Source organism: Fistularia commersonii, chromosome 7 (genome assembly GCF_037954325.1).
Source record: "Fistularia commersonii isolate RoL2024-O1a breed Wild chromosome 7, RoL_Fcom_v1.0, whole genome shotgun sequence".
Lineage (NCBI taxonomy): Eukaryota > Metazoa > Chordata > Actinopteri > Syngnathiformes > Fistulariidae > Fistularia > Fistularia commersonii.
Window position 1 is genome coordinate 3,090,219 of NC_141290.1, and position 27,096 is coordinate 3,117,314.

At 43.1% G+C, this 27,096-nt stretch overlaps 3 protein-coding genes across 5 annotated transcripts in view; 2 read left to right on the forward strand and 1 right to left on the reverse strand.

The window, feature by feature from the left end:
* Nucleotides 1–1,800: 1,800 nt before the first annotated feature.
* Nucleotides 1,801–16,083, forward strand: LOC147232368 (uncharacterized). Of its 2 annotated transcripts, none has more exons than XM_086149150.1 (8): nucleotides 1,801–1,866; nucleotides 3,558–3,682; nucleotides 3,934–4,000; nucleotides 4,105–4,261; nucleotides 4,751–4,893; nucleotides 7,200–7,310; nucleotides 8,249–8,444; nucleotides 15,934–16,083. In XM_086149150.1, exons 2-7 carry the CDS (start codon nucleotides 3,570–3,572, stop codon nucleotides 8,426–8,428), a joined length of 771 nt encoding a protein of 256 aa, XP_086005276.1. In that variant the 5' UTR covers nucleotides 1,801–1,866; nucleotides 3,558–3,569; the 3' UTR covers nucleotides 8,429–8,444; nucleotides 15,934–16,083. The 2 variants fall into 2 exon arrangements, with proteins under 2 accessions (XP_086005276.1, XP_086005275.1); XM_086149149.1 differs by lacking the exon at nucleotides 1,801–1,866 and adding an exon at nucleotides 2,667–2,900.
* Nucleotides 8,490–16,901, reverse strand: LOC147232369 (nucleobindin-2-like). The gene is made up of 13 exons (XM_086149148.1): nucleotides 16,772–16,901; nucleotides 15,869–16,030; nucleotides 15,186–15,293; nucleotides 14,975–15,107; nucleotides 14,352–14,455; nucleotides 13,393–13,578; nucleotides 12,778–12,868; nucleotides 12,638–12,696; nucleotides 12,460–12,552; nucleotides 12,187–12,276; nucleotides 11,934–12,104; nucleotides 10,665–10,719; nucleotides 8,490–10,377 (listed from the first exon to the last, which is right to left on the reverse strand). Exons 2-13 carry the CDS (start codon nucleotides 16,004–16,006, stop codon nucleotides 10,265–10,267), a joined length of 1,341 nt encoding a protein of 446 aa, XP_086005274.1. The 5' UTR covers nucleotides 16,007–16,030; nucleotides 16,772–16,901; the 3' UTR covers nucleotides 8,490–10,264.
* A 2,851-nt stretch (nucleotides 16,902–19,752) lies between these two features.
* The window catches only part of pik3c2a (phosphatidylinositol-4-phosphate 3-kinase, catalytic subunit type 2 alpha), a 49,851-nt gene continuing 42,507 nt past the window's right edge, over nucleotides 19,753–27,096 (forward strand). For both annotated transcript variants that reach the window (XM_086149146.1, XM_086149147.1), the window contains exons 1-2: nucleotides 19,753–19,811; nucleotides 25,076–26,320. In XM_086149146.1, the coding sequence (XP_086005272.1) occupies nucleotides 25,160–26,320 (1,161 nt within the window). In that variant the 5' untranslated portion in view covers nucleotides 19,753–19,811; nucleotides 25,076–25,159. The remainder of the gene's footprint in view (nucleotides 19,812–25,075; nucleotides 26,321–27,096) is intronic.

The window sequence follows — 27,096 nt, forward strand, 5'->3', positions numbered from 1 at the left end:
GTTGTTTCTCCTGCACTCTGGGTTGTGTGTGATGCAGTGACATACACTCTGTCATTTCCTCGTCATATTGTGATGTGCAAACATTCGCCATCGTCATTCACACGTGAGGGAGAAAAACAACCTCTCATGAACAAGTCATAGACATATAAACAATATGTAAAATATATAAAGAAATAATACAATTATATATTTTATATAATGTATAAAAATCATTTTATATAATATATGAAATATATATAAAAGAAATAAAAAATTATATATAAATATAAAATGTCATTGTGATGCGCAAACATTCACCCTTGTCATTCACATGTGAGGGAGAAATACAACCTCTCATTAACAATTCATAGATATATGAAGAAAACATATAAAGTAATATTTATAAATATAAATATATAATATATATATAATTATACATTTTTTTATAATACATAAAATGATTTATATAATATATAAAATATATATATAATAAATTAGAAAAAATATATATAATCATTTTAAATTTGAAGATAATGGTGATCTTGTCACATCAAAATAAAGCATGTTAAATTTTTGGTGCTCTTAATAAGTGACTGGACACGCCAGTAAAATGATGAACACACACACACACACAGAGGATGGTATTTTTGGTTTGCTGCCGGTGGATAATTTAAGTTCATAAATACAAGAAAGACTCATATAGACATTGAGTATTTTGCTTAAAAGTAACCTTCAACTCAATGTTTTGTTGCATGCAGAAATGTCGTTTTCTCTGCAGTTGTTCATTGATTCAAAAAAATTGCAACACTTTGTTTACACATAGCATAAGGGCAAAAAAAAAAAAACGTAATATGCTGTGTTAAATCATTTTAAATTTCAAAAGGGTTGTGTGACTCGTGGTGTTTTCTTTACTTTGGGGTAAACGGGTTCAAATGGCTCTTTCAGTGGTAAAACTTGCTGCACAACAGCAGTCAGGATAGCTCAAAACATCATGGTAGCATCTGTGCTACCATGACCTCACTACCTAACTCATTTACACGCCATGCCCTCATTCTGTTATCTATTTGTATCCTAGTTGTTGTCATTCTGTTATCTATTTTTACCCTTGTTGTCTTTGTGTTTTTAATTGGCCCTCCTATTTCTATTCATATTTATTGTTGCGCTGCTGTGACAAACGAATCAGTTTGTCAGGATCAGGCCCATGAAAAAGGTTTAATGCGGCTCGCAAAGCTAAAAGATACCAAGTTTCAGGGGTGAATTGAGCAATATGTACATTAACAGTAGTTAATATGCTGTGATTTTACTCATCCGATGCACTTGAGAATAGATTTTCCTCCGTGTTGCCCCTGGGTTAAAATGAGTTTGACACTCCCTCCCCTCAATAAAGTATTATCTTGTCTTATCTTACTGCTTTCTAGCACAAATGTATGCTCGGATCCCATTGGTGTTTCCCTGAATGTTGACACCCTGAACCCACTAACTTGAACAAACATTTATTAAACATTAACACCTTCTTCTTCTCAAATTTATTTAAACAACAGGGACATCGAGTCTTTGGCTCTCCCAATGTTTGAACTTTTCTCTGATGCCACATTCTGGATCCACCCGATCGCCTTGTTTAGACCTGAGGCATCTCCGGTTCCTCTCGCTCTGCAGACCCATCGGGCCCAGTTGCTTTAGTTTCATTCAGCTCCAGACGTCTCAGGCAGCAGTCACTGCTGATTAGATCTGTGTGTGAACTCACACACACACACACACACAATTGGTCAAACAGATCGTTGCTATTTTCGTTTGACCAAAATTTCCCTACTGTTCCCCTGCAGGAAACGGAGTGCATCCATTTAGCCGTTCTGGCAGATTTCGTCCGTTTCCTGGGAAATCCAAAAGGTGAGATTTCAACCCCAGTTCCCATAACCGCCGCAATAAGGGGGTCTGTATGTGTATTCTTGCGCAGAGTAATCCCAATTTTGGCCAGGAGATGGCACAATAAGCCCAAGACAGCAGTTTTACCACGCTAAACTTTTTGACGATGACTGTGGTGCTGTCTGAGGAAGTACATTGGAGGGGTGCAAGACATGTATGCTAGCTGTGAGACAGTGGTGAGTTGTGACAGAAGAGTGTAAGGTAGTGGTGGGAGTACATCATGGATCAGCTCTGAGCTTGTTCTTGTTCGCTGTGGTGATGGACAGGCAGGCAGATGATGCTGGACTAGAAACACCTGGAATGTTTGCAGATGATGTGTTGCTCAAAACATCATCTTTTCTCTTCCTGGACATTTAGGGATCTTTATTTCTTAATTCCACTTGTTGAAAATCAAATTGATGTGGATACACTGCGGTCTAATGGCGGGACGCCGTCACTTTGTGCGTAACATGATCGTCATGAATTGTGGGAAATGCCGTTGATGGTCAATGCACGCGTTTGACTTATTAATTTTCATACGATCAGACCTCACAGAACCCTATGAAGCGGCAGCCGGCAAAGGAGACGCTCCACTCCTTCTGCTGGTCCAACATGAGGTTTGGGGAGGCTGTGGCGTCGGCGTGTTGTTGTTGACCTCCTTGCAGATGTGCTGGGAGGTGGCAGGCCAAGGTGAGGAGGTCAGGTTATGCAAGAAGCTGGCAGAAACAACCTCGTTTGCTATTGGCTGATGCCGAGTCACATGACTGACGTCAGCCTTCTGGGCGAGCTTGCAGAGTGATTTCTCTTATCTGAGAAGCGACTTTACAAATCAGTTTTAGCATTAAATAAATACAAGGGGAGCTGACATGAGTATCCCGGTGGTGGATTTCACCGCGTGCAACCTCTGCAATCGCGATGTCTGCGACGAGAAGTTGCGAGATTTGAGCGGAGAGCTGCGAGAGGCGTTTGTTGACGTAGGCTTCGCGTTTCTGAGCAATTCCGGCATCGAGCGGGCCGAGGTGAGGACGAGCCGTGGGATTGGAGGGTGGGGTGGGACTGTGTGTGTGTGTGTGTGTGTTTTATTTTTTTAAAAACTTTTTTAAATAGTATAAACAGATATACATATGTACAACCAAACATGGTAAGGTAGAATCGAATGTCAATCTATCAACCGGGGATGAGGAAGGAAAGGAAAATAAGGACATTCGTTCTGTATGGAATTCCTTAACTGTACAAGTTGACAGTATTAAAGGATTTTTGATAAATGTTAAACGCTAGAAGAAAAACAAAAGAAAATAAATAAATGAATAAATAAATATATAAAAAAATATATAAATGAATTGCAAAGGGATTTAGTATGTATTTAACTTGGTGGTTCGCAAGGAATCTCAGACATCAAACTGCAATTTTTGGTTTTTGGATTTTTTTTCCAAAAGTTTTAAGGATTTTTTTATATAATTAAAAATTGTTTATACAGAACGTAAAATTGGGGGAACACTTTTGCATTCTGTTTTGGTGTATGAAGAGCGTGGCCAAGCGTAAAATAACATTGACACAGAGATAATCTCTTTTGTTGCTTAAAAGTAAACCAAATGGGATTGTGTGTGTGTGTGTGTGTGTGTGTGTGTGTGTGTGTGTGTGTGTGTGTGTGTGTGTGTGTGTGTGTGTGTGCGCAGGTACAGGAAGTTATGGAAGTTTCTCGGAAGTTCTTCTTGCAGCCGGATGAGCTGAAGAGACCTTTCAGCAGGGGAACCTTTGAGAACAGCCCCAACCACGGCTGGGTGTCCATGGAGACAGAGAGGTGTGTGTGTGTGTGTGTGTGTGTGTGTGTGTGTGTGTGTGTGTGTGTGTGTGTGTGTGTGTGTGTGTTTAAAACAAAAGTTTTAAAACCAAGCAGTGAAGTTGAAAATCACAGTTTAATTATCATCATAAAAAAATACTAGAACAATTGAACAAAATAAATGCATGCTATTTAATGTTTTTATTATTTGATTATAACTAGTGGTTTATATTTTGCCAAATGATCATTATTGATTTTTTTTTTTTTTTCAGGTTGAATCCCAGTCGCCCCGGAGATCTAAAGGAGGCGTTCAATCTTTCTTCCTTCTCTCCCGACATAGTACCACGTTTTTCTACCTTTATCCACTTCGGGGCGTAAGTTCAATGCCGTGCTGCTCTCATGTCGTCATGGCAACACTGACGCGCAGACGTCTCCTTTTGTAGAAATGGCCGTCGTCTGACGCCGTTGCGGGTTTCCAGGAGGTCCAGTCTTCCTTTTTCCGCCGCTGCCAGGAGCTGAGCCTGCGGGTGCTCAGGGTGACGGCCCTCGGCCTGGGTCTGGACCCCGAGGTGTTCCTGGGGGCCCACAGCCTCATCGGAAGTAAGTCCAACCTTCACCCTGGTGGAGGGGGCGGAGCTTGTTTGTTTTTTTTCGCTTCATATAGCAAAATAACAGTAGCGCTAACAGCTGCATGCTAATAGCTGATAAGATACAATAATCACTTAAATTTTCCTAAAAAGAATGGTGGATGCTTGTAAGACTTAAAGTTAAATCTTGTATAATTTATGTATATTTAGGTTTTGGAGTGGAACGACACAAATCACCTTGATTTAATAATAATAAAAAAAAATCAAGATAAATATTGAGATAATAGTGGTTTACAATGGTTTGAAATTAAATTTAGAATTATATTTTTTGATGATGACTTATCTAACAATGAGTAAAAAATTTGCACTTTCTTTAGAAATTCTGTAAATATAAGATTGTTTGAATCAAATTCCATAACAGCGGTAATGATAGTGATGATAAGCCTGTGTGTGTGTGTGTGTGTGTGTGTGTGTGTGTGTGTGTGTGTGTGTGTGTGTGCAGCCGATGAAAACGGCACAACGCTGCGCTCCCTTTACTACCCGCCGGTGAACAGCGAGGAGGCCAAGGAGGGCCAGCTGAGGTGCGGCGAGCACTCGGACTACGGCAGCATCACCCTGCTGTTCCAGAGCTCTGAGGGTCTGCAGGTAACTTCAGGAGTTTGTATCATAACGGAATTTTGTGGAGACTCAGGTGCAAAAGGTGTGCATAAAAAGGGGCACAGAAATTTTAAATCCATAGGGTCCTTGGCAATAAGATAAGATAAGAACAACTTTATTTATCCCGAAGAAAATTGTTGTGCCAGAGTTTCAAGCAAAAACATAAAAATAATAGATAATAGTAGGAAGGAGGGAGAATAAGAAATACAATAAAATGTAAAGTGTTAAGGTTAAGGCTATCAAGTGTTTTAAGGTCTTAACAAGTACAAACATTTGAATATTCTCTTCGGCTGAAGGAAGAGGAATTAAAAAGTCTGATGTGTCTGGCCTTCCTTTGCAACCAAGCACCTTAAATTGAGTGCAGATTTGGAGGAAGGATACCGCACTGTCACTGCTCAGTCAGTGGAGGCTTTCTATTGTGGCTCTGGAGATGTTTGTCAGCGACTGAGAGGAGCGAGACAGTGTTGAAGGCCAAGCTGAAGCTCCTAACATAAGTGTTAGGGCACTGCTAGCGAGTTAGCATTCTCTCTAGTGTGGTTCTCCGTGTAGATCAGGGCATCTGCAATGGTTGCCCTCAAAGGGCAACATGTAAAGGTAACAGTATAAATATAACTAAATGTAGTGTAAAATAAATGTAATTACTCCTTAATATTGAATAACTGTTGTATTTTTTACTCATGGAAATCCAAAATGTTACATATACATTTGCATCGATGTGAACACATTCTGCTGCCATAGTAGTTTGGCTTTTGATTCTTTGACAATTTGCCAGAAGGCTAACTTTGGCATACTTAGCTCCATGTTTGGTGTCAAAATGCAGACGTAGATTGTGCTCTTTGACAACCGACGCTGCCTCATAACACAAAAAACAGACCCTGTTTTTTCCCATTGATGTGGATACACTGCGATCTAATGGCGGGAAAGGCGTCACTTTGCGGGTAATATGAGCGGCACAAATTGTGGGAAATGTAGTTCATGGTCAATAGATGTGTTTGACTTATTTATTTTAAGACAATTAGACCTTTTAAGACGTTCTCGCGGGCCATATAAACCTCCCTTGGGGTTCCCTGGGTTCCTTCCTCAGTCTAAAAAATGCTTGAGGTTCTTTAGAGACTCCAAATGATCCAGATCTGTGAATGCTTGTTTGTCTATGTATGATGTATGAATGAGGGTGAATCTTTGTGTGTCTATATATACATATGAATGAGAGGGTGAATGGTGGTTTGTCTATATCAACGTTTCCCAACCTTTTTTGAATCACGGGACATATTTTACATTCAAAAAATCACACGGCACAGCGCCAAAAAAAAGTGTCAAAAACGTTTTTAATGAAAAAGAATGAAACTGCGGTCTCATTTTCCTTACTCAGTGTGAAATCTGTCTCTGTTTGGTTGAACACAAAGCTGATATTCTTGCTGGAACTGAGGAAACACAACTTAACTTTCATTGTATTGAGCTCACCTTTTTTTGGCCACTAGTCAGTGACGTGTGGTGAGGTTAAGGACTGGTGAGGCACTGACTACCATGAGGCAGGAGAACTGTGTGCCTCACTTAGTGGCTCTTCGCAGTCATTTTATGATTGCTTAGCATAAGAGACTAGGACCACACATACAGTTGTTGACAAAAAATGTAGTCCATATGGCAAAAGTGTTTAAAAATGTAGTGACATACAGAGAGACAGCAATATGGTCTAAGTGCAGAGCATGCCAGCATCATTGCGCAATCTACCTTGAGGCTCAACAGTCCGTGGCCTCATCACATATCTCCTCTCATTATTTGAACTGTAAATATGAAAATCCAGCTATTTTGAATAAAAAACCTAGTGAAGTTCAACGAAAAAACCTTTATAGTGCAAATCACTGATAAATATAACCATTTAATTCTTTTTTTTCATTTGACATTTTTTCTTTCCAAGATGGCCAAGTGAGGCACGGCCTCTTCTGCCTCCCCTGACTGCACGTCACTGCCTCTTCTCATACTTGGGCCTTCATCTGGGTCACAATGTTGTACTTTTTCTTTTCAAATATTTATCCATCACGTATTGCTTTTACAAATTCCTCTGCTGTTTACCCAGGTTGATTCACCACCTGTTAGCATCTAGTGAAAGAACATTTCATTGTTCTGCCTTTCACTGCATGCTGCCCACATAAATAGACGTACCAAGACACATTATTTACATTATTTACCTTATAAAGGTACTTCACGCCTTTATTGATGTATTTTTTTGAAAGTTCAGATACTTTCTTTTGCTAGCTGCTGATGATGGTCCCGCCTGTCGCCTGCTTCCCCCCCAGGTGCGATCGCGGTCAGGCGAGTTCGTCTGCGTCCCCTGCGTTCCCGGAGCCATTCTGGTCAATATCGCCGACCTGATGCAGCGCTGGACCAGCGACCAGCTGCTTTCTGTGGTGAGAGGAAATGCTGCACATTAGCCGCTTATCTTAATTCTTCTGTAAAATGTGAAAATGGGGTTTTCAAAACCTGCTTGTCGTCTCCTCGCTTGACTTCAGATCCTTGGAACCCCGAAGCTGGAAGTGTTATCATTGCATTTCTGAGAAATTACAATAAAAGTTGAAAAAACACTATATATTTGCGGTAATTCCTTGAAGAGATAAATTTTTCTTTAGCACAAGTAAGAAGTAGTGCACTGTGCTCAGGTAATTGTGCTTTCTTACTTTTTGTTGGTGCTTTTTCACTCCACGAACTTTTAACAATTCTCTCATGATTCAGGACGAAAGTTTCTTTATCATTGTGAGAATGCCTGATTTTGCAGCTTAATTAATTATTTTCGAAACTTATATCTGATGCTCGTAGAAAATGAGCGGACTTTGAAACACCTTTTTTGTGCAGGGAGTTTTCAAAACTCCTCTCGGAAGAAGAACGTTGCATTGGATCTTGAGCGCCCCCTTGTGGCCAAAATGGGTATTACATCAACATGCAGCCTCTCAAACACGGACAAATGAAGAATCAACTGGTGGCCTTTCTGTGTGGAGTCTCCATGTTGTCCTTGTCCATTTTGATTTCCTCTGGGTTCTCTGGTTTCTTCCCACAGTCCAAAACCATTAAGGACACCCAAAATTGTCCAGATATGTGAATGAATGACTTGACTTGGATCTCTATATGATTACGTGAATATGTGATGGACGGGTGACCAACCTGGGATGAACCCCACCTCTTGGCCGGTGACAGCTAAGATAGGCTGAGAGCACCAGCATTTAAGAGAATGATAGAACGATTAATGCACATCATTTCATTTGTTGTGTGTATTCAGTCATCCTTGACTTAACAGTCAGGATTAGACAGACAGTTTAAGTCTTGTGACTCTTTTGCTTCCTCCTCCTCTCAGCATCACCGCGTGCTGCTTCCTGCTGCCGGCAACTCCAGCACACGCCAGTCGCTGGCCTTCTTCGTCCAACCCGACGACGAGGCCCTGATCGCCTGCTGCGACGACTCCGGCAAATACCCGCCCGTCACGGCGGGCGCCTACCTGAGTCAGCGCTTCCAAGACTCCTATGGACGAAGCTGAGGCCACTCGCATGCCCGTAAGTGTGTTTTAGGATTTAAGAAGGCGAAAAACGCTTCAAAAGTGCAGTTTCGTTCACTTTTATTGTCCACATTCGAAACCCAGTACAACAACAGACACACACAAACACACACACACATACGAGGGAGCGCAGTGGTTGGATGACAGGGCCGGTCTGTTTGTTGTGTGATGAAAATCGCATCTAACTTTTAAACGTGTTGTGTTTTTTTAACATGGCTATTTCACCATTTATTTAATTTTAATTCTTTTTTTTGGTCCTAATTTTCCAGTGATATATATATATATATATATATATTGGCAATAGTTTGATTTTTTTTCTTTTCCTTACAACTCTCCAGTCATTTCTTTTAAAAGAAAGAAAATTGATTTAACAGTAAAATACAGATTAAACCGTTGCAAAATATGTAAATCATAAATATGCCAAATATTTTAATAATTCAGGGATGAAGAGTGCGTCTAACTTTCAAACGTGTTTTGTTTTTTTAATCGTTTTTTTTGTTTTTTAAACCTGGGCAATTTCCATTTAATTCAATTTTTTTTTGCCCTGATTTTCTGGTAATATATTACCAATCATTTGATTTTTTTTTTCTTTTCCTTACAACCCTCCAGTAATTTCCTTCAAGACAAAAAAATATTTTAACTGTTAAAAAATAAATTAAAGAGCAGCAAAATATATAAATCATAAATATGCCAAATTTACAGTAGTCAGTTCTACTTGTATAACTTAATTATAATTTTTACATTCAACCCCTTGTGATCCTCCTGACTGACTTAGCCAGCCACGCTTTCATACTTGATTCAGACAAAACTACAAAAATAGCGGTTATGACTTTACAACCATCAGTCATATTGAAATTAAAATTTGAAATATGTAACTTACTCTGTGGTCTATCTTAAATAATTGGCACCAACAGCTTGAGAGCATACTAGCTTACTTCGGGGAATTTACACAACATCAACACAGATAAAATATTACAGTCAGCAGTGTTCTTTTTCTTTCTCAATTTTGGGATAAACTGTGAAAGACCCTCCCAGGTTAGCTTTGTGCAATGAGCGTTTGTGCACGGTGACGCCCGTGTCTCTGTTTTGAGGTACGAGTTGCATAAATTTGCCCGGTCGGGTCAGCGCTTAAGAACGAGACGTGGTAAGAGAGCTCCATAGCCTCAGTCTGTGAAAGTTTAACTTGAAAAAAAAAAAGAATATTGCATTAATCGATTGAATTGCAACATAATGATTGTAGTACTCAAGAAAACACAGATTTGTCGGATCATGCGAAAAAAATGCTTCTTTTTCGAATGGATACCTGGATACTGAAGGTGCGTCTTTTTGAGGAATACAACAGGAGGACCATCAGGCACCATTCGTTGTGCTAAGCTAACTAGCTGGGATGGGTTTGAGCTGCATTCTCTTGTCTTAATAATCTAAACAAGGCTAAAAGTTCCTTAGAAGACCACAGGTTTCTTTAAACATCTGATCAAAATGACGATTCTTTGCTCTCACCGAAATGAAGTAATATTTAAATAACGTTTAGAAGTGCTTTACCTGAGACAGATAAACAAATGTTGCCCTCATTGTGCTTCCATCCGTCTCTAATAACTGAATCGGCTCTGGTTCTGGTCGGCCCAGCTGATTGGTCGAGCTGGAAGGTGAGGGCAGTGGCCCTTTTTATACTCTAGTTATTAAGGGCGCTAATTTGTAAAGTGGTGTTTCGAGACAAATTTGAATCCAGGTATAAACGTACACACTCCCTTGCGAGCATACACAATACATGCACACACACACACACGCAGGCACACACACACACACATACACACACTGCTAGGAATGCGTGGCCACCGGAACGTCCTGCTGATGGTGGCCAGTTGGCAGTGGCTGACTGTGGACGGGGATGATGGGCGCCGGCTCGCTTTCGGCTCCAGCGGCTCTGGCCTCTGCAAGCCGGAGGCAAGTGGGAGTCAGGCGAACGGAGAATGCGGCTAACGCATGCTAGCTTCACTTTCAATCATGTTCAAAATTAAACTCTTAATAAGGTTAATCTCTTTCTGCCGTGGCCTGGAGGTTCAAATAACAATCGCAAACAGCAACTTTAATGAGTCATAAATAAGGTAATTTGTTTTCAGATCCACTTCTACTCAGGTAGTTGTTTCTGTCGCCCCCTAGTGGCCGTCCATATGGTTGCATGTTTAAGCGAGTGGACCCCTCTGGTTTTGATACTCACGTCTGATGTCGGCTTTGGCAGTTTGGCCTTTTAACTTTTCCATTTCTTCGACCGCCTGGAGAGAAAAAAAAAACAAAAAACGCAGGACGGAGGATGTCAAGAGCAGGCAGAAAAATGAATACGTTGTAATATATATTGTTTGATTCAGAATGATTATTCAGAGGTTAAATCAGTGATGTCAGACACAGAAAAAGGCTTGACCGAAATTTGATTTAAAAAAAAATCTGAACTTTGACTGAAGTGACTGTTTTGTTTTGCTTTATAAACCGTATGTTTTATCATGCGCCTTATAACGCGATGCACCTTATGTATGAAAATAGACCTGTTCATTGATATTGTGTTTTATAATGCGGTGCGCCTTATGGTCCGCAAAATACGGTTCAAACAACCATTCATTCTCACCCACACATACAGAGACATACAACCATTCACAAGTTTGGACACTTTCAGGCAGGGGTGTCAAACGTATGGCCCGCGGGCCGGTACCCGCCCGCCAGAGATCCAATCCTTCCCATGGAATAAATCTACAATTTTAAAAAAATACAGAAATATCATTAATTTTTTTTTTTTTTTTTAAATAAAAATGCAGTTCCTATATTGTCTGCCAGTGCTGCACTGTTTTAGTCAGTGTTAGCAACATGGCACTATGTGTCTCAGACACTTACAGCAGATGGCAGCAATACGGCTTCTGGGTCTGTAAATAGCATTTTTACTACTTGTTAGAAATTTCCCTCCTTTTCCGTTGGACCTGACAATCTCATAAAAAAGAGAAAAGTTGACATGGAGTGACGGGTTTTCCAAGAAAAATTGATCACTTCTTATTTGTTGGTCGAGGTTATTAAGCAAGCCGTACGCTTGGTGTGGGTGCAACAAGTTTCAGTGCCACTATGAGACTTGCCATGGCGGAAAATACAACAAAATGCAGGAAGAACTGAGAAGACATAAATGAGGCATAATGTTGTTAACATAGCACTTAATTTTCTGAATGAATCTCAAGTCGTTTGTCATGTATTTTGTAAAGGAATTGTATTATTTACCTTGTCTCCTTCAAAACAAAGGAAAAATTTGGACTCAGTGTTGGTAATTACGCTATGATTTTACTGGTCCGGCCCCCTTGACATCAAATTAGGCCCCCGAAAAAAGGGAGTTTGACACCCCTGCTTTTGGGTCTCCGATTAACCGCCCGCATGTATTTAAACTGTGGGATCTGTGAGTGTTGAAGGAACCACAACCGTCCCCCCCCCCGAACACGGGGAGGATCCTCCTGACCTGCTGAAGCCCGGCCCTCTGAGCGTTCAGCTCCGCCTGCTTCCTCTCCAGCTCCTCCCTCTGCCTCTGCAGCTCCGCCGCCTTCTGGCTGATGGCGCTGCGCTCCTGGCTGAGCTGCTGCTCGTACTCTTTCAGCTCCTCCTCGGTGAACAGGGGGTTCTGGTCTAAGGTCTGGGTGTGGGGATGCGGCACGGTCAACGATTGTACGAAAAGTTCGGCGCCGCTAACGCGACCGGAAATGCCGGTCACTCACCTCCCACTCCTCTTTCTCCTGGAAGTCCTCTCTCTGCGTGGCCGTCAGGAACTCAGCCAGAGACACCAGTCTGTCTTTGTCGGTGTCGACCTGGACGCCAATAGTGTATTCGATCCTATTAAAAACATACTAATTGCTTGTTTTCAAGCATTTGCATGCTAATGCTAATTGTGAGGTCATTTTTGGACGGGTTCCCCTCAGAGTGCTGTTTGCAAGGCTTCCCTGCTAAATTAGCAGTTAATGACAGCGGCGGCGTTTCTGTCGTTGTCACACCTCGTTCATCACGTGCTCTCTCATGCGCATCCTCTCCTCCTCCATGGCCACCACGTCGTAATTTTCACTCTGGGGTTTGTAGACCTTCTCCAGCTTGAAGACACACACAAGAGAAACAGGACCTGCAGGCTTCCGATGGAGGAGGAGGAGTTCGGGTTCGGGTCTCGCTCACTGATACCTCTTTGGTGAAAAGGGCCTCCAGCTCGCTCTCGTCGAAGAAACCGTCCCCGTTGCTGTCTGAGACACAGAGACGCAGGGATGACCGACGCTCTCGGGCGACGAGGTTCGAAACGAGTCGCTGCGGTCGACGCGCTTTACCGTGTATTTTGAAGAAAGTCTTGGGGTCAAAGGTGTCCGGGTCCAAGCCGTCGTTCTCCTGCCAGACCTCCTTCAGCTGGTCTTTACTGCCCTACACACACAAACCATTCCTACGTTATCATTAGTCACTGCTGTCTAAAGAATCTTGCTCCTCTTTGTCTAAGAACAGCCTTCCTTTCTGGTATAGCTCATCGTTAGTGCTAAGCTAGCCTCTAGTTATGCTACCGTACGCTCACTATTCCTATCCCTTCATCACTGCATAGTAGGAACTTCCTATCATCTCCCGAGTCCTCGGGCTTTCTAATGTCGCAGGTTTCCCGGGGGCGCCGCTTGATCTACAAATCTACGAATCTCAAAGCTATTAATGCGTCATGTTAGCAATTAGAAGCAGTTAGCGCTACTGTTATTATTAGAATGAGATCTTTCGTACCTGTTTCCTTCCTGACCCTCATTCCTGCTTCTGCTCTATCACACCTTTTCTCTTTACCTCATCCGGTTTAGGCAGAAGGCCACCCCACTCAGGTTTCCGTTAGTTATCTTAAAGACTGGTGATGCAGACGTGCTCCGCGTGGAAAGTTTCGATTATTTTTAAAGTGAAACGGTGATTTCACCTACCGGATGGTTAACTTTGGCGTGGTCCGCCTGCTTCTTCCTCATCTCTTCGTACCGCCGCTCCTCTTTCTGCCGCTCCTCCTCGCTCAGGGTCTTCATGCGCTCACGCCTATCGTGCTCCTTCATCATCTCGTACCTCTTGAACTCGTCGTGGCGTTCCTTGTCGTAGTTCTCCAGGTCCTTCGCTGTCTAGGCCACGGGTGTCAAACTCATTTTCACCGAAGGCCAGCATAATGGTTGCCCTCAAAGGGCCACATGTAACAGTAACAATAGAAATGTAACTACATGTAACCAAATGTAATGTTAATTAAATTTAACTACTCCTTAATGTTAAATCATTTATTACGCATTCAAATCCAAAATGTTTCATATGCATTTGCATGGATGTAAAAAAAAAAAAAAAAAAATGTTTACTGGTTGTACTGCTACAAAGTTAGCTTTCACTACTGCAGTGTTTTTGGATGTGGCTTTCGTGAACATATTCTGCTGCCATCGTAGTTTGGCTTTTAATTCTTGGACAATTTGTTGTTTTTTCTGGAAGGCTAACTTTGGCACGCTTAGCTCCGTGTTTGGTGTCAAAATGCCGGCGTCGATTGTCCTCTTTGACAACCGACGCTCCCTCATAACACAAAAATATACCCTGTTTTTTCTCCTTGAAGCACAAACATGTATTGGCCTTCCCATTTTTCTTGAAACAGCCTTCCAACTGCATCAACTTTTCTCTTCCTGGACATTTGTAGTTCTCAAAACGCTTCCGAGGCCGTGACCCTGTGCTGTTCTGCTAGTTTTCTGCTGACTTGATCATTTCGCTGAGCTTTCGATTCTGTTCTCCACTTTTAATGGAATTATTTTGGGTAGTTTCCAACAGGCTCTAAAGATTTATCAATAGATTTCAGTTGATTTCTTGCCAGTTGTTTACTGTAGACGTAAAACCGAGTGGGTTTTTTTTTTTTTTTGCATACCGATTTGATGAGGCGGTCCAAGTCCTCCACCTCGAAGGTGTGGGGGTTCCCGTGGTTCAGGTGCTCGAACTGTCGGAGCAGGGCCTGGTGGTCCACCGTCCAGCCTGCCGAGACAGAAAATAGGGGTGCATTATTTAACGGCATCGCAACATCGGAATTTGGGCCATCGCTTAACCTCTGATATCAAATCTCTCTTCTTTTTGTAACCTTGTCCTGATATGCAGCCGTTCTCTGGGATCCACAAACAGAGGTAATCAAGACATTTCTCCAAAATATCTATGAATACTCGGGACACTGCGTCCAAATGAGTCATAGTGGACTTTGGTGGTAAACACCTCCGGGCACAGGGTGGCCTTTCGCACGTTGGGTCCTGATATATTTACCGGCATCGAGTACAGCCATGTCTTCCCGTCGTCGTCAGAATCAAGCGCGGCCTCTTTGTCTGTTTTATTTCGAGCCTAAATCTCGATCTATTTGTGAATTGAATTCCACGGGAAGTAGTATTTTGTTGTTTCGTCGTCCCGCGTTACGACTCCTGGCCCGTCCTTTATTTGATCATGTCTCAACCGTAGCCGTGAGAGTTACACAATTATTTGAACAACTTTGTCCGCCGAGCCATTTACCGTTGCCTTCCTGGATGTCGTGTTTGGCCTTGATGAGCGTCCGTAGACGGTTCATCTCCTTCCTTTTCAGCTCGTCCAGCTTGGTTCTCAAATTGTTGTGGACAAAATCCAGTTCTTTGGAGAGCTTGCCTTGCTGGATTCGGAGAAAAAATAAGTGATTTTTCAACGGTTTCTTTACGAAATAGGAAACTTAGTCAGAATGCGGATGTACCTTGATATCCTCAATGTTTGCTTTCTTTAACTTCTCCTTAAAATGAGGGTCTTTCTCCAGATAATCTACCACTTCCCTGAGGTAGCGGTCGTAGTGCAGCCCAGTCTCCTGAGGGATCAAGCGGAATATAGTTTACCCTAGTAATATTAGTTACATAATCACTATTTCTCACTTTCAGGTAATGTCTTATTACTTTAATATTTGATTAATAGGACTTTTTTTTTCTTATTTTCGAGTCAGTTTTTGAATTTTTTCAGATTATTTCTCACTGAATTTAGGTCATTTATCATTCATTTCCTGCTGACTGAACGTAATTTTCAGCATACTGTATTTCTTTGTGACTTTCAACTTGTTTCCTCCTGTTTTTTCAGGTCATTTTTTGTATTTTTTCGAGGTTACATGTGCAAAGGAGGACTTTGACAACAAACCCATTCATTTACAGAAAAGTGACTTAATTAACAAATACTACTCCATGAGTTCAATGGGTTAAGGCTAAGACAAAACTTCTTATAACAACTCACGCTGAGATAATATTCAACATTTGCCAAGAGACTGCCTTGTACCAAATGTAAACATGACATTTGTTGCAATCAGCTACAAAGCACAATAACATCCGAGTACACTGTGCTATTACACTGAAGTACAACACGGTTTTATTACATAGATTTGTTGATGCGACTCACAGCACTTTCTGGTGCGTTTAGTTCTTCCTCTGACGGCTTTTCTTTGGTCGTGTCCACGTTGATAGGTACCGACTGGATGCAGAGCCATAAACTCAGCAGAAGCAGAGACAGATGGACCGACGTTCTACCTCCCGCCATCGTTGCTAATATCGAAGAGCGGTTCTGTAAGAGCAGAGCCTCAGGAAATTATTATTTTCCACTTTATGACTCAAAAGAACCAAAGTCAAACCTTTTTAATCTTAGCTAGAGTAATATCTCTGTGTTGTTACTGAATCATGTGAACACAAGCCTTTTCATATTTCTGCAACAATCATTTTAAAACTAAAGAAATGGGGAACGGAATATTTCTGTCATATACTTACAGTAATTTCAATCTTGATTAATTTTTGAGAAATGCACAATAACTTAAGTAAATTCAGAAACAAAATTAACTTGCTTTTTGGTTCGTTTTGCGAAATGAAGATTGTTTTTTCAGTTTCACACAATGCAACTTGTTAAACATTTTATTTCTAGAACTAATTATTATCAAGGTTTTCTTTGATGATACAACCATTTGTTTCAGTTTAAGTTATTAACATAAGTAAATCCAAATTCCAAATAGCCTGGAGACAAAATTGGACAATATAACACAAATTAATGCACTCTGACAAGGTCACCGCTGTTCATTGAACAGAAAAGGGTCGGGAAAAAAGAAAAAATAATCTATTTACATGAATTAATACAAATACAAAACAAGCCATGTGCGCACAAGCTAAGCGTGTTGTATTAACTTAGCTTGTTTAGTATTTTGACAAGCTAATTCATTTTAGCCTCAACAGCTGTCGTGAACCAGATAATTCGATAGTTGAAATGCGATAATAAACCGCGCCTGTAGTTAAAAAAATACAAATTAATTATACTTACTTTTTTTTTTAAATTTTCAGTCTCCTCCTCCAGTATGTTAGCTGTCTTGTAGCCGTCTGGCTGCGGCTCCCCGCGGCTTGTTTACAGCCGCCGCCCGCCGCCGATAACGCAACTCAGCCTCCAGCCTCCGGGCTGCAAGTGCAAGAGTGTAATCACCATGGCGACGCCCCGCCCTCAAGCAACGCGATTGGGCCGAGAAAGCGCACATTCGCCGTAGAGCAGTCGCGTTGAGATCTGATTGGACGTTTGACCTGTCAGTCAAGCTAGCAGCCCGAGGCTTAAGGCGCTTTGCAGGCTAACTGTACGTGGCGCTCAGTCGAACGCCTCGGAGGGCGGAGATGACGCGAGAAAACGTTTAATGTACTTCAAATATAATACTTTAAAAATATGCAATCATGCAAATAAAATTGAATTAAATATAAGTTAACCGGATCGTATTTAAAAAAATGAGGTATTTGCGGAATGGCGTGATTCATTTAGTATGGAACGCTATTAAAAGATGCACCTGTTTGTATTTTTCAGTGATAAAATTGCACTGATGAAAAAAAACAGAATAGATAGGATTACAACGGTAAAAAGAAACAACATAGTATTTTTTTAGTATTTTTTTACACAATAGTAATTGTGCAAAATATATCTTAAGTTTCAAAAGTAGAGTGATGAATCACAAAAAGTCATGATGCAGATTCTTATATTATCATACCACTGGATGAGGAGCCATTGTTAGAAACTTGGGGTAGATTCATGAAAAATACTCTAACAAAATACATCAGTCTGTCATTTTTAATTTTTTTATCTTTGAAATTGGTTATAACCATGAGATGTAAGTATTAAACAAACATATGAGACCCTAGATTGATAGAACATGTGTGATTGAATATTTTCCGTTAATCTAGGGTCAATATTCGATCACATAACACCTTATATATTATGTGATTGAGTATTTTCCTTTTGTCTAGAGTGGCATGTATTTGCTTAAAAGGTATCATATTGCACAATTACAGCACCGTACACCACATGGACATAACAAAATAATCAGAAAGAAAATTAAAAAAAAAAAAAAATCAATAAGGGTGATCAAAGTTTGATTATGATCTGAAAATAGCTGTAAAATATGTGAAGTGGAAGAGAAAGCGTCAGCGTATCATAGAGTATTTGTCAGTTGTATCAAAGAATAAAACGGCCATAAATGTTTAATATTTGGGTATTTTACTTAAGCACCCTGTGTTATGGGCAAAATTACAAAATTAGCATGTTCATACAGACATTCATGTATTATTATCACAGTGTTATTATGTGGGATGGTTAATTATTCATACATGCGAAATAGTTTACCTCATTCTCGCATTGCTAGCGGGTCCAAAACCAAAGGAGGAACCAACAGGGCATAGAAAATACAAGTATGGTGGACCTTTAAAACAAATAAAAATGTTTTTGATTATAGTGTCCAGCTCTTTATCTCCTGTTTATGTTTGTTTTTTTGTGTTGTTGTTGTTTAGTTTATTGTTTTTATTCCTGTCTTTGTGATTACATTACATTACATTATATTACATTGCATTACATTGCATTTGGCAGACGCTTTTTATCCAAAGCGACTTACAATAGAGGACATAGGGACTGCAAATACACGATGCACAGGAAATTTTGATTTTGATAAAGTGTTGGGTGCACAAGTCCGACTGATTTAAACCCCATGAAAATGACAGTTAATATGTATACTGTGTATATTCTGTATTTGTACTGTACTGCAACCGCCAGATAACAGGCCAGGTATGTCTTGCAATGAAATTTGTCCATCGAGGAATTTTGGCTGACAAATATAAACAAAAAAGAAATAGAGCAATACGCAATGGGATGATTGAATGTTATTCTTGCGTCCTGTCCTGAAGTGGTGGCTCTCTTGTGTTGGCCCATCCATTTGTGCAGAGGTTGTTTGATTTCTAATGTAGACGTCATCATGATGATGTTCTTTCGTTTCTTGTTATCTTCCTCGTGTTCTACGCCCCCGCGTCTGGTGGTTTCTGATTTGGTGAAGGCCCAATTATAGGCTAGCCACAATATCTCAAGGCTTTCCTAATGTGGTGCACCTCGGCCTTCCTTCCTTCGGCAGTTGATGGGAAGGAAGCAAGATGGGATGGACCAGGATCTTCTCCACCCTCCAAACAACCAGGAAAGACCCACCACAAGAACCAGACCCCGATAACATCCACATGTGATCCGACAGGTTGTTTAGCTTCACCTAGTCACATTCCAATTCAGGTAATTCCAAAAAGTTGCTCTTTTATTCCAACGAAAGACACTCCTGTTAGCATAACAACCCCCTTACACCTCATTTCTGCACATCAACTCTTCCATTTACTCAACAATCCACCATCACCAAGACCGCCCAAAACCCTGGCGGTTACATTGGGAAACTCCCCATCGGTCAGAACTGAAGAGAGCCTCTGGGATGAAACTCAAGCCCAGTTACCAAGACAACAAGATTTCGACAAGAAATCACCAAGTCCTGGATGAGTGGGAACCTCCACAGATTTAAGTTGCATAATATTTAGGCTTATTATTAACAGCCTGCCAGGAGGAGGTCGCTGAGCCAGGGGGACTGAACCATTTTATGTAAAGAGGAGGGGGAGTCCGGTTGAGAAACAGTTCTAAAACAAATGGAGACAGTTTTGCAAGCACATTTTAAATAAAATCTATTTATCATCATTGATATAATTTTCAGTGTCGTCAGTATTATTGATTATTAGGGGGATTCTCATGAATCCCCAGGGTTTTTCTCCTCAAACCCCCCCTTTTTCATCCCCATTGCTTATCATTGCGGTTTTCATTCTTAAACTCGTCCATCCGTGAATTCCGTTTGTCCACAAGATGGCGCCGCTTCCCCGTTCAATCGCAGACGCCGCTCTCCCGAACCGCGTCCAGGCGAGCCCCACATCCAACCACCGCAACAGGAACTGACGTCCCTTTCTGTGAAAGTGGATGGAAAAAAAAGAAATGCAGCTGCAGGGAAAAATGGCTCCAAACACCGGACCGCTGAAAGGTGAGAAGTAAACACTTTTACGATAAACGTCTGCGTGTAAAAAGTTGTAGCTGTTTCCGGTGTCAACCGACGGTTGCGGGTCCGCGTCGCTCGCCGTTTCCCCGGCTGGGAAAAGCCGCATTTCGTCCTTGTTTTGGGGCACTTTGGCAGAAGCGGAGCAGTTGACTTAAGAGCTTGAAAAATAAGAAATAAAAGTCCCCAAATAGAGGTTAACGGTCGTTTTAAGTTGACGCTTTTTGGCTAAATAGACGCCGGTCGTACATCTCGGCGAAGTTACAACTCAGACGTGGCCGTCGGTTTGCGTGACGTTTTTGCGACACTTGGTGGGCTAACTTAGCATCCGAAAAGGAAAACAAACATAAAAAAAAGTTTAAACTTCTCACCGCCGGGCTCTCGGAAATAAAAAAGAAGTGTAAAGAACGGACAGCGAAGAGTTGTCGGCGGTGAAAACGGCGAGAGAACTTAAGATAGCTAACGTTAGCAAACTGCTAGCTACTGTTTTGAAGGGAGAGAAGACGAAAAGTACAGGGGGGTTCATCGGCATCATCCGGGGGTCAGGTGAGCCACATCCCGCAGGTTAGCTTAAAAACCCCGATAGCACACCGGAACACGTCCGCTTTAACTTAATATTTATTGAAAAAAACTTTTCCGCAATTAAATTTCACCGTTTTAGTTTCAATCTCAGTGTTTGTAAAGGTTCATCACCGTGCAGGCTCCCCCCCCCCACTTCCACCATCACCGGGCAGGAAGCGTGGAGGTCCAGCAGTCAAAACAAAAACAACAATAAATCAAATTATAACGCATTAAAAATGGCATAAACGGATAGTTTTGATCGTAATCCAATAATCTATTGAATATTTGGATGAATTGCCATGATTGGGACATCTGTTGGGTTGAATCCAGGAGTTTGCCATTGACATAAAATGATAAAAAGTCATTTAAAAGCAAAAAATCAAATTATTTACATTGAATGTCATTAAAAAAAAGATTGCCAGGTTGTTAATATGATGTTAAGATCTTTCAACTGCAATCCAGTGCATAATCTATTGCGCAGATTGGAGGAGATTATTGATCGGATCATTTTGCCTATTTCACATCTGTTTATTTCTCCAGATGCATGACTTGTTGCCAGATTATCGCCAAAGATTGTGTCTCATGGCTCCTAAGAAGCCGTTACTGTTTGTTTATAGAGTAGAAAGTATTTTAAAATCCTCCCAGAGTCTCCCAACTCAACTTGCGACAAAATGCACATGATCTGGTTACTTATTTTCCATTTTAAATGGTGTCTCTCTGCACTTTGATCAAATGTGTGCAGCTTTTTCAACAACAACAACAATAACTCAGCATTAACAAAATAATGCAGAAGTGTAGTTTTGCCCACTCCCCAGACGAATCATGTGGGAAATCTGCCAAACTCCCAGAGTCCCGTTTGTTATCGTGACCTCAGCATTCTTCAGACTTCTCGTTTTCACCGCGGGCCCGCGGCTCGGGTGGCAGTTTGATCCTGCACGCATGCCTAATAGCTGCAGAATATTGTTGTTTTTAGGTCTTGAAGGACCTGGGATATGCCATCCATCCGCTGACTGATTTTCTTTTTTTTGGGGGGGGGGGGGGGGGGGGGGGAAGTATTTTTCTTGGCTACAGTTGGCCTCTCTGAATAAGTGGTGTTTTCCTGCCTCATATACGTCCCAAAGCCTTATATGGATGAAGTCACTTGAAGCGAACAGCTTTATTCAGGATGGGTCAGAGCACAGTCAAGGCTTTTGTCACTGTCATGTTGCCTCGATCCTGATGAATGTCATTTGTGAAATTAGCGTAGGATAGATAGATGGACTCTACTGATCCGACAGGGAAGTTAATTTGTCATCGCAGCCGGGTACATTTGCACAGGATAAGAGCGGAGATAGCATAATCCCAGATGAATAGAGCGGTGTCAGCCGACGGGATGACCCAGTTGTTTTTGTTTCTCTTCCCTCAAGAACCGGCGCCCGAATCAATTATAAATCGCCACATGACGAAATCAACCTGCATTCCCTTTTCATATTTTTGACTCCAGGCGCTGAGAATGAAACATGTCAAGAGCGGGAGGAACAGCAAAGATTACATCACCCTGGGTGTGGGCCATTGGGGAAGAGGGGAAAAAAAAAAAAAAGAAAAAAAAAAAGCATTATATTCGTTTGTTTTTTCCTTGTAATCTGAGTTTGTATTGAAATATTAGCTTAAGTTTTGGAAATTCTCGTGCTTTATACTAAATTGAACAGACGGTTTTGTTTTTCCCAAGAGACTGAGTAAGGATTGGTATATTTCCAAGTCTTTGTTGGATATTTTGACCGTTTAATGTTGATTCGATTGCAAAGTAAACTGACAACATTATTTTGCCTCCCAATAATGCAATGGATTTGATCAGGCGAAACGTGATTAGCATTTAGGAAAAGGGAAAGTAAGCTATCAGGGAAAGAAATCTTGTACCGGCATAAGAATCCAAGCCAGTCAAAAACCAGCCATCCCAGCCATCTTCTTCGATCGCAGCTCGTTTTATTCCTGACTTTTGTCGAGTCTCCGATCGTCGACGTCGTGGAGCGACCCCTCGTTCTGATCGGCTGAACGTCTTCTCGGTTGAGTCAGGTGTCGTTCACCTCGGAGGGCTTGCGTTGAGATGCCGGGCCGCGTCCCGTAAGACTTTTGGCGTGAAATCTGAAACGAATTTTCGCCATTTGGCTGTTCGATTGGCGCGTTGATTTTATCGAGTCATTTCCACCGTCTCTAAACTGCGGTCGAGGTTTTTCAGATAAACATACTTCTGTCAGAGCACTACCTGATGTTTTTGTTTTGTTTTTTTTTCTTCAGAGGCATTCGTGAGACTCTCCTCCGAAGCCTTTTTTGGACTTTCTCCCAGCTGTTTTCCAGTCACAGCCTTGTTGTCGCCGCCCGGCCTTGTTAGCACAGCTGATAAGACAATCTTGGGTCGCGGCTGTGAGCACCAAGCTTACAGAGTGAGAGAAAGAGAGAGACCCGTCAGGTTGCTTAGTATGCCAAATTCCTCAGCTGCACAATAGTGCTAGGCTAACCCGAGCCCCAGCGCGGCCAGCCTTCTCCACCACAATGGGGAGGGGAAGCTCAGGAGTGGCCGGTGTCGCCTGGGGAGAGAAGGAACTCGCTCAACCCCCGAGGCCGGGATGCTTTGATCAATGCTTGCTTTGAGAAGAGGCCCGTGTCATTTTTTAGGACCGCAAAGTGCTCGACGCAGGTCCTTTCGGACGAGCCGCCCGTCTTGTACGCTCGTTCTGCAGAATCACAAATTTGGGTGGTTTGATAACAGAAAAATAGGTGTTTATTTTGGACGGAAAAAATGGTCAAACTCCCCCGGCTCTCACCAGATGGATTACATTTTATCACTGACTCCTTGAATTATGTTCTCATAATTTGGACTAGACTTTAAATCTTATCTTTTTCAAAGAAATGAATGACAGAATAGCCGATAATAGAGCCGGCCTATGATAAATTCTCCAGTCTTGATTTCTTTTAATATGGCGCATTATGATGCTTTTTATTTCTGTCAACTTCTAAAACAGTTTAATAATAATTTCACAATCATAGGAAAAGTATTACATTTTATTGTTTTTTTTTTTTTTTACTTTTTTTCAAGAATTATCTCACAATCAGCAAAATAATAGAAGCATGATAGCACGTTTCTAAGACGGAAGAAATTCCCTCGCATCAGCAACCAATGATCTGAATTTGACCTGGATTATCGCCATCCTACATAATTACCAAAATAATTGTTATACTGGTCGACTCGTCAGACTCGCGATTGTAACAGATTAGTCCAGAAGCCTCCAACGTGAGCCAGGACGTGCGGTGAGTCATCGGCGTGAACGGGCGACGCCTCCGGCGATTGTTTGACTTGGTATTTTCGGTATGCGGTCGGCCTGGTAGCTCGTTCAAACAACTGCGCCGATGCGTTGGTCTCGCACAAATAAAGTAGAGAGCGTCAGTCGAAGTGTTGCGGACGTCTGTGACCTCATACGTGCCAGTTGTGCGCGTGCGGCGGCTGATCAATAAGCAATCGAACCGCGGTTGGGGCAGCAACGTGACGCGAGTACGACAAATATGTCACCGACGTTCAGGAGGAAGCGCCAATCGTTTATCCTTTTTTTGTTTTTCTCCTCACTTCCTGTTGGCCATCGCCGTAGCGACGCACCGTGTTCACCTGGCCAACGTCCGCAGTTTTCCATCTAACTCTTTGCCAGAAATTATTATAGTTGAAGAAGCTAATTAATTATACAGCAAAGGCGATTTGCTCCTCATCATTTTGCTGAGCAGACAAGTATTGTCAGAAGACGTATTTTTTTTGTAACGTCTGCGGCTAATGAGGATCAGACCCGCTCTATAGTGCTCGGATCTTTGGCATTATAAATAATATTTCATTTGAACAGATTATAACAGCTTCAAGATTGAAATTGACACATCGGCCCATTACTGAATAAACCTGACGTTTGTTTTTCTGCCGTTCCTTTGGCGTGACCTTCGGCCGCAACCCATTGCCAACCAAAACCCCCCCCTGGCGTGGAAGCAATGGCGTCATGTTACTTACATTACTTCTTGTAAAGCACAGAGGAATCTGGAGGACGTGGAGTGGACCAACTCGGCTTCAGACGTTCTTCCCGTGGATACGATTCCAGCAGAGTCCCGGCCTTTTTGTCATTGTCGTGATTCCCCGGAGTATCAAGTCAGGTTTTATTTGTACGGCACCAAATCACAACATAGCTGTCTGATGACACTTTCAATGTGGAGCAGCTCTGGACCGCCACTCCTTCAGATGATCCATAAACCCAACATCGCTCACTGTGGGCGGCCTTCTGCCTCCACCGGTCGGCTGTAAAAAGAAAAGTCAAACGTGACATTTTCGATTTTGAGTCGCACCGGTTGAATTTGGTTGAATCCCGTCCGTATACCGTTTGTCGTTATTTCCAGTGCTATCGCTGTTGTCGGTCGCATCACAGAGTGTCTGCTTCCTCTATGAAACATCACAGCTTTTATTTCACAATGTGTGCATTGGGAAGGTGGACGGACGCTTCCCCCTGTGACATCATTTCCCAAAGCACTTATCGGGACCCGCGGTCGAGGTGTTGCCCGCGTCAAATTACCCTCCTGGCTTTTCTCCCGATTCTTATTCTTCCCGAGTCCAAATGACACATCGGTGCGAAGAAGTTGATATGATTTTAAATGCAAATTAAAAATCCTCCGTTGTCCCCTCTCTGCAGGCGCATAACGCTCCGCTCCACAAGTCGGCAGGACCACACGGACGCAAAAAGCTGACATGGTCACGGCACCTCCGAGTTGACAGAATGGCCCAGATATCGAGCGGGAATGGGTTTAAGCTGGATGTCCCCCAGCCAAAGGGGGTCGTGGGGAAAGAGGAGGCCCTGCGCATGGAGGAAGAGGCTTTAGCCAAATTGCAGAGGGAGAAGAGGCACGCGTTTTCGGCGACGAAATCCCTGTCGTCTTCCGGAGGAGCCTCGTCCTCTCTGAAAACCCAATTGTCCAAGTCTACCACTACTGCTCCCCAGCCTGCACCCGCTGCTAGCAGGCTGGAGAAAGACCTCATTGTCTTCCCCGAGACCAAGAAACAGGCGGAGCGCGATGAGTTCAAGGATATCGACGTGGACAAGCTGACAAACGAGGAACTTGAAAAGCTCCTCCTGGACGAGAACTTCGGGGCGAATAGCAAAGTGTCCCGCCCGTCGTCCTTGCTGGGGTTCAACCTCAGCGCCTCCTACCCCGGCGGCCATCCCTGTAGCTCCTCGCCGTTCCACAGCGGTCAGTGGACGCCGGCTCTCTCCACCCCATCCAGCTCCAACGTGTCCACTCCCACCCACCAGCCTACGCCGCTGTTCCCCTCGGCCCCCTTCCCCAAACCGGGCACATTTCAGAACGGCTTCACCCAAGCCCTGTCGCCCTTCATGGCTCTGCCGGCTCAGCCGCCGCCATTCATGGCCTTCACTCCCATCCAGCCGGCGGCGGCCATGGTCTTCTCCCAGCCGGCCGTGGACCCGGAGATGGCCAAGCTCTTCGACAAGATCGCCAGCACGTCGGAATACTTGAAGAACGGCAAATCGGCCGGCACTGACCTAGATTCCTCCCAGGCGTGCACGGCCTCCCTGGCGCCGAACCCTCCGCCCCAGCAGCCGGCGCCGGCGGAATCGACGAGCATCAGCCGCTTCGACTGGCTGGATTTAGACCCCCTGACGAAGCGCAAGGCCGAGAACGAGGACGCGTCGGCCGCGCCGGGGGCTTCGGGAGAAGCGGCCCCCGGGGTCCCGGCCGGGGATCCCTGGGACGCCGTGCTGGAGACGGAAGTGAACAGCGGCGGCGGCAGCCCCACGCCGGAGGGGAAAGCATCACTGTCGGCGCGCTCCCAGCAGAGGAGGGCGTCCATAGAAGCTACTGTCTCGAGGAGCCACTCCCTGAGCATCCACGGGACCTCCCAGAGCAAATCGAACCGTCAGGTAAGACCAGAGAGACCAGTAGATGTTTGCAGACCAGAAGCGTCGTCCTATTATACCAGTGTCAGCTCACAGAGCGTTTTGGGAGTCTCGCTTTTCTTCCCTTGTTTTCTTTTTTTTTTTTGTTGTTTCTTTTTAAGACGTTTCAAAATCTAAATTACAGACAGTGGAGCGATGCAACAACCCCCCCCCACGCTGAAAGCGAACCCAGAATGTTTGTGTTCATAGGCAGCTTCCCTCGACCACAAAGCCAGAAGGGGCCACACGGCCGGGAAAGATGTAACGTGAAAAAGCGGTAGGCTAACCCACTTTCTGGGTGTCGGGATACGGCGGATGAGGGCCCGACTGGAAGGCAATTCGAAGATCCCTCGTGGGAAAGTCCGCCCCCGACGAGTATTAAGCTCACGTTCGCGTCTTCTAATTCGCGGCTGCGAGGTTTCAATCTGCAGATCGTCAGACTTGTGGCTTTTTCCAAATACCCTGCTATTTGGGCCGCTGTCTGTTATTCCTCCGTTCCCCTGCTACCTGCCATGTCAGCCTGTACTTCGCCGAAAAGCTCTGTTTACCAACACGAGCGCCTGGATATTCCCGACCAAACAGATGCTGAAATTCAACCCGCGGCAAGGAGAGAAACTGGAATTTTTTTTTTTTTTTTCCCCCTCTCGAATAAAAACACCACCCAGAACCTGCACTTACACTCAACCCCTCATCCATCCAAGCAAGCAAAACATTGGTGAAATACACACTCATAAGTCAGATGACTATCAGGGCCTACTAGC

Excerpts from the sequence above, each read along its gene's own strand:
- LOC147232368 (XM_086149149.1), top strand. The coding sequence starts at position 2,748 with ATGAGTATCCCGGTGGTGGATTTCACCGCGTGCAACCTCTGCAATCGC. Across the intron at positions 2,901-3,557 it reads CCGGCATCGAGCGGGCCGAG|GTACAGGAAGTTATGGAAGT; the intron begins GTGAGGACGAGC and ends GTGTGTGCGCAG. Across the intron at positions 7,311-8,248 it reads GCGACCAGCTGCTTTCTGTG|CATCACCGCGTGCTGCTTCC; the intron begins GTGAGAGGAAAT and ends TCCTCCTCTCAG.
- LOC147232369 (XM_086149148.1), bottom strand. The coding sequence starts at position 16,006 with ATGGCGGGAGGTAGAACGTCGGTCCATCTGTCTCTGCTTCTGCTGAGT. Across the intron at positions 12,697-12,777 it reads GACTTTCTTCAAAATACACG|ACAGCAACGGGGACGGTTTC; the intron begins GTAAAGCGCGTC and ends TCTGTGTCTCAG. Across the intron at positions 12,105-12,186 it reads AGGAGAAAGAGGAGTGGGAG|ACCTTAGACCAGAACCCCCT; the intron begins GTGAGTGACCGG and ends CCCCACACCCAG.